Source organism: Pteropus alecto, unplaced genomic scaffold (genome assembly GCF_000325575.1).
Source record: "Pteropus alecto unplaced genomic scaffold, ASM32557v1 scaffold67, whole genome shotgun sequence".
In the NCBI taxonomy this organism is placed as follows: Eukaryota; Metazoa; Chordata; class Mammalia; order Chiroptera; family Pteropodidae; genus Pteropus; species Pteropus alecto.
Window position 1 is genome coordinate 9,953,644 of NW_006441061.1, and position 3,757 is coordinate 9,957,400.

At 56.7% G+C, this 3,757-nt stretch overlaps 2 protein-coding genes across 2 annotated transcripts in view; one reads left to right on the plus strand and one right to left on the minus strand.

The window, feature by feature from the left end:
- Window positions 1-2,094: 2,094 nt before the first annotated feature.
- On the minus strand, window positions 2,095-3,627 carry TMEM203 (transmembrane protein 203). Its single transcript, XM_006918129.3, has one exon. It carries the CDS (start codon window positions 3,391-3,393, stop codon window positions 2,983-2,985), a length of 411 nt encoding a protein of 136 aa, XP_006918191.1. The 5' UTR covers window positions 3,394-3,627; the 3' UTR covers window positions 2,095-2,982.
- NDOR1 (NADPH dependent diflavin oxidoreductase 1) overlaps window positions 3,590-3,757 on the plus strand; it is a 7,334-nt gene continuing 7,166 nt past the window's right edge. The window contains exon 1 of the mRNA XM_025051267.1: window positions 3,590-3,675. Coding sequence (XP_024907035.1) covers window positions 3,590-3,675 — 86 coding nt within the window. The remainder of the gene's footprint in view (window positions 3,676-3,757) is intronic.

Below are 3,757 nucleotides of genomic sequence, written 5' to 3' on the forward strand. Positions count from 1 at the left end.
CGCCGCCGGCCTTCCCGCCGCGGCCACGCCCACCCCAGCCCTGGTCTATTGGAGGCCAGCTCAGACCCTCCCTTCACCGGGCAGCCCCACCTATGGCAGGGGCGGATGGTCAGCCTAGCTGATTGGAGAGCATTCTCCCTGATCCCGCCTTCTTCAGGGGCTCATTGGACGGCGCCCGCTGCCGAAGCCGGCCTCCATTGGGGAAGGCCCCTTTGGACACGCCCCCAACACTTCGCGCTGCTCATTGGTGGCCCTTACTTCCGCCTCTGCGCCTGGCTCGTAGCACCCGCGGGGCGGAGCCTGGTGGGGGCGGGTCCTGGTGGGGGCGGGAGATGAACCCTTGCGTTGCGGTTGACCTTGGCCCAGCCAGGTCCTTCCTCTGTGCCAGCATCCCGCCCGTCTCTTCCCTTCTTTGAGAGTGCGGTGGAGGACGGGCCTTTCCAGAACCAGAAGTCTATACCCGCTCCTGTGGTTGGTACACTGGCTGCACACAAGGGTCACGCCTCCCAGTCCAGAGACTGCCCACCTGTGGTCCTAGGACCCCTTTGGGACTTAGCAGAGATACCAATGCTGGAGCCTGACTAGTGCTGAGGAGTCGGCTTCTCAGGAACCCCTAGCGTTTGCCGGCCCTAGGAAATGACTGTTCATACAAGTGGGAGAAGCTCTACCCCATATTCTGCCATCCAGGGCCCGCCAAGGGGGGTGCGCAAGCTGTGAGGAGGGACAGAAGAAAGGGACTGCCTCTCCAGGCCCACAGCTATCCAAAGCAGAAAGACTCAAAAGCCAGGCAATATTTTCTGTCCTGTTGCCTCCCAAGTTACTGGTGAACTTCCCTCATCCCAAGGCTGATAGGGGTCCCACAGACCCTGAGGACGCAGCTTCCTTGCCCATGTGCCATAAGGAAGCTTACTCCAAGTACCCACCACATTCCTTCAGGTCTGCTGGAACCAAGGGGAGAAGGGGAAATTGGGGAGCAACGACACAGACGAATGTCACCTGTATTTCCATAGCTGCCCACAGTTGCTCAGCAATGACACTACTGCCTCCCACACCACTCGTTCTTCAGGGAAGGAGTTCCGGGGGCACCTGGGGCTCTGTGGAGACCTGGTGCAGGTTTCAACCTGGGGTGCCCTTCTCAGCTTCTGGGTGCCACAGTGGTAAATCACCTTTCCAAAGGAAGCTAAACCTTCTTATGTGCATCGCTTCTACAGCAATAGGATTACCTAATTCTGAACTTACCAGAATAAAACAAGGGGCCAACAAAAGATGCAACCTAAAAATAACTTTAAAAGAAACCCACTCCAAACATTCAGCTTGTATCTGGCTTTGGCACAAGTGATGCCACTTCTGGGTAGGAGATATTTTTGAAGCTGGAGACAAACCAGAGCAGTCTCTAACTCAAGCATCTCAATGGCCATGCAGCATACATCCTAGGCAAAGGGGCCACAAACCTGTTTTGTAGAAGGACAAGACAGTAAATATTTTTGCCCAGTGGTGCTCACCAGGGGCAGTTATTTCCCCCTGGGAGACTTGGCAATGTCTGGAGACACTTCTGGTTATCACAAATGAGGGATGCAACTGGCACTCTGTAAGTAAAGGCGAGGGATGTTGCTAAACTACAATTCTACAGTGCTCAGGAAAGCTCCCTTCCAATACAGAATGATCTTTCCCCAAGGCCACGGTGTCAGGACTGAGCCATCCTGTACACAGCAGGCCACGTTTGCTTTCTGTCACACATTCTTCTTTGTTTTTACAACCCTTTAAAAATGTAAAAACGTTCGGGTACAAAAACAGGCCTCGGGCCACAGCGTGCTGACTGCTATTCTACAGTCACAGCAAGGCCCACAAAGACCACACACAGGCAGGATGCCAAGGCTTTGATGTCACACAAACTACTTGGTAGGTCCAAAACACAGGCCTGACCCATTTGTCTTCATGCGGTTCCCGGGGAAGGAGGGATTTTCGGAGGGGCACCCTCCCCATCCACCCACAAAGCGCTCACAGTGTTCTAGCCCCACCACGCTCTCGGCTCTAACCAGCTACACCACACAGCGGGGGGCGTTCACTCTCAACAGGTCAGGAAACCACTGTGCATTTCAGCAAAACATTCTCATTTTATTTTTATCTCAGCAAATGTTCTCATTTGGCACCTGACTGGCATCAAACCAAAGACCTCAGGCCCACGAATGTGGGCTGAGACCATTCTCAAACTTCACACTCGCAGGTCTCAAAGCCGATGAGCATCGCAAGCACCTGTTCCTCTCTCTCCGGTCCCCTAGGGAGGCCCAATTCTGTCTCAGGTGTGTTAACAGTGCCGGCCACAAGGTGGTGGAAAAGTCATGATACTGCAATCTGCTGGGATAGGAAGCCAAGCAGAGCCTTTAAATTAAGCAAAGTTCTTTCCTCAGGCGACAGATCTCCGGATAGAGTCAAGATCATGCTTACTCAACACACTCCTGTCACCTGGGCTGACATGAAGAAAGGACCATCCTTTCCCCAGCGGCACAGGGGAGGAGACACAAGCTAGTTTGCACATTTTAGAGCTCAAACCTCTAAGGAAGTTTGGGTGAATGGGACACTGAGCTTTTAGGTCAGTGATGCGAGCCAGAGGAAATTCCAGAGACTGGCTTTGCAGCCTTTGCGCAAGGGGTGATTTCTCAGGATCCATGAAAACACTCAGACCCCATCGGGGTGTTTCACTTATATGGCTTCCAACTCTCAGAGGAGTTCTCAATTCAGGATTAGCTATTTAAAGCGTGAAATAACAAGAAACACATTTTAAGGATCAAAGCTGTTCTTTTCAGCCCTGCTGGGAGAACGGTTTCAGACACGACTGGTATAGAGCAAACTGGGCACGCTGCAAGACGCAATCTGGCATTAGTTTCAGACCCAGACTTCTCTGGTGCAGTGGAAGTGGGACTTCAGCTTGGAGTCCAGCATTCTAGCTACCCAGAGCTCCTCCCCTCCGGCTCCTCTGCGAGGCTAGTTGACCCGGCAGGCGCGGATCATGAGCAGTTGCAGGAGAATGAAGACCGGGGACGTGATCAGGCCGAACCAGAGCTCCCGAGTCTGCTCCACCAGCTTCTGGCACAATAACATCTCGAAAACGAACTTGAGGCTAAGAACCGTGAGGACCCAGAAGAGCCGGAGCACGGCCAGTCGCTTCTCTCCGTCCTGGAAGAGGCGTACGGACACGATGGTGGTGAAGTAAGTGCTGAGCCCGTCAGCGGCGAAGAAGGGCACGAACACGTTCCACCAGGAGAGGCCGGGCGCCAGGCCGTCCACGCGCAGTGCCAGCAGCACGGAGAACACCAACAGGGCCAGCAGGTGCACGAAGATCTCGAAGGTGGCGAAGCCCAGCCACTGCACCAGCTCCCGGAGCGAGAAGAGCATCGCGCCGGCTGAGCACGGGCCAGGGCCCGGCCGGGCGTCCCAGCCGCCGGGCTGCGCCTCCTATCTCCGCGGCACACGGGAGGCAGCGAGCGGACGCGCCTGCCCCGGCCCTCGGCCCCGGCGCCCCGCGGATTCTCCGACCCCGGCCCGGGCCCCAGCACCGGGAGCCAGGGTGCGCCCGCCTCGCTCCGACGCCATGCCCCGCCGGGCGCGGCCCGAGGGCGTCACTTCCGGCCGGAGCCGGAAGTCGGAAGTCAGCGCTGGGCCCGGCCTCCGGAGTTTGTGAGGGCTGCCTGCTGGTCCCGTGCCTGGGTGCAGGGGACCCCGGGCGTGCTCGCGCCCCGATGCCGAGCCCGCGGCTTCT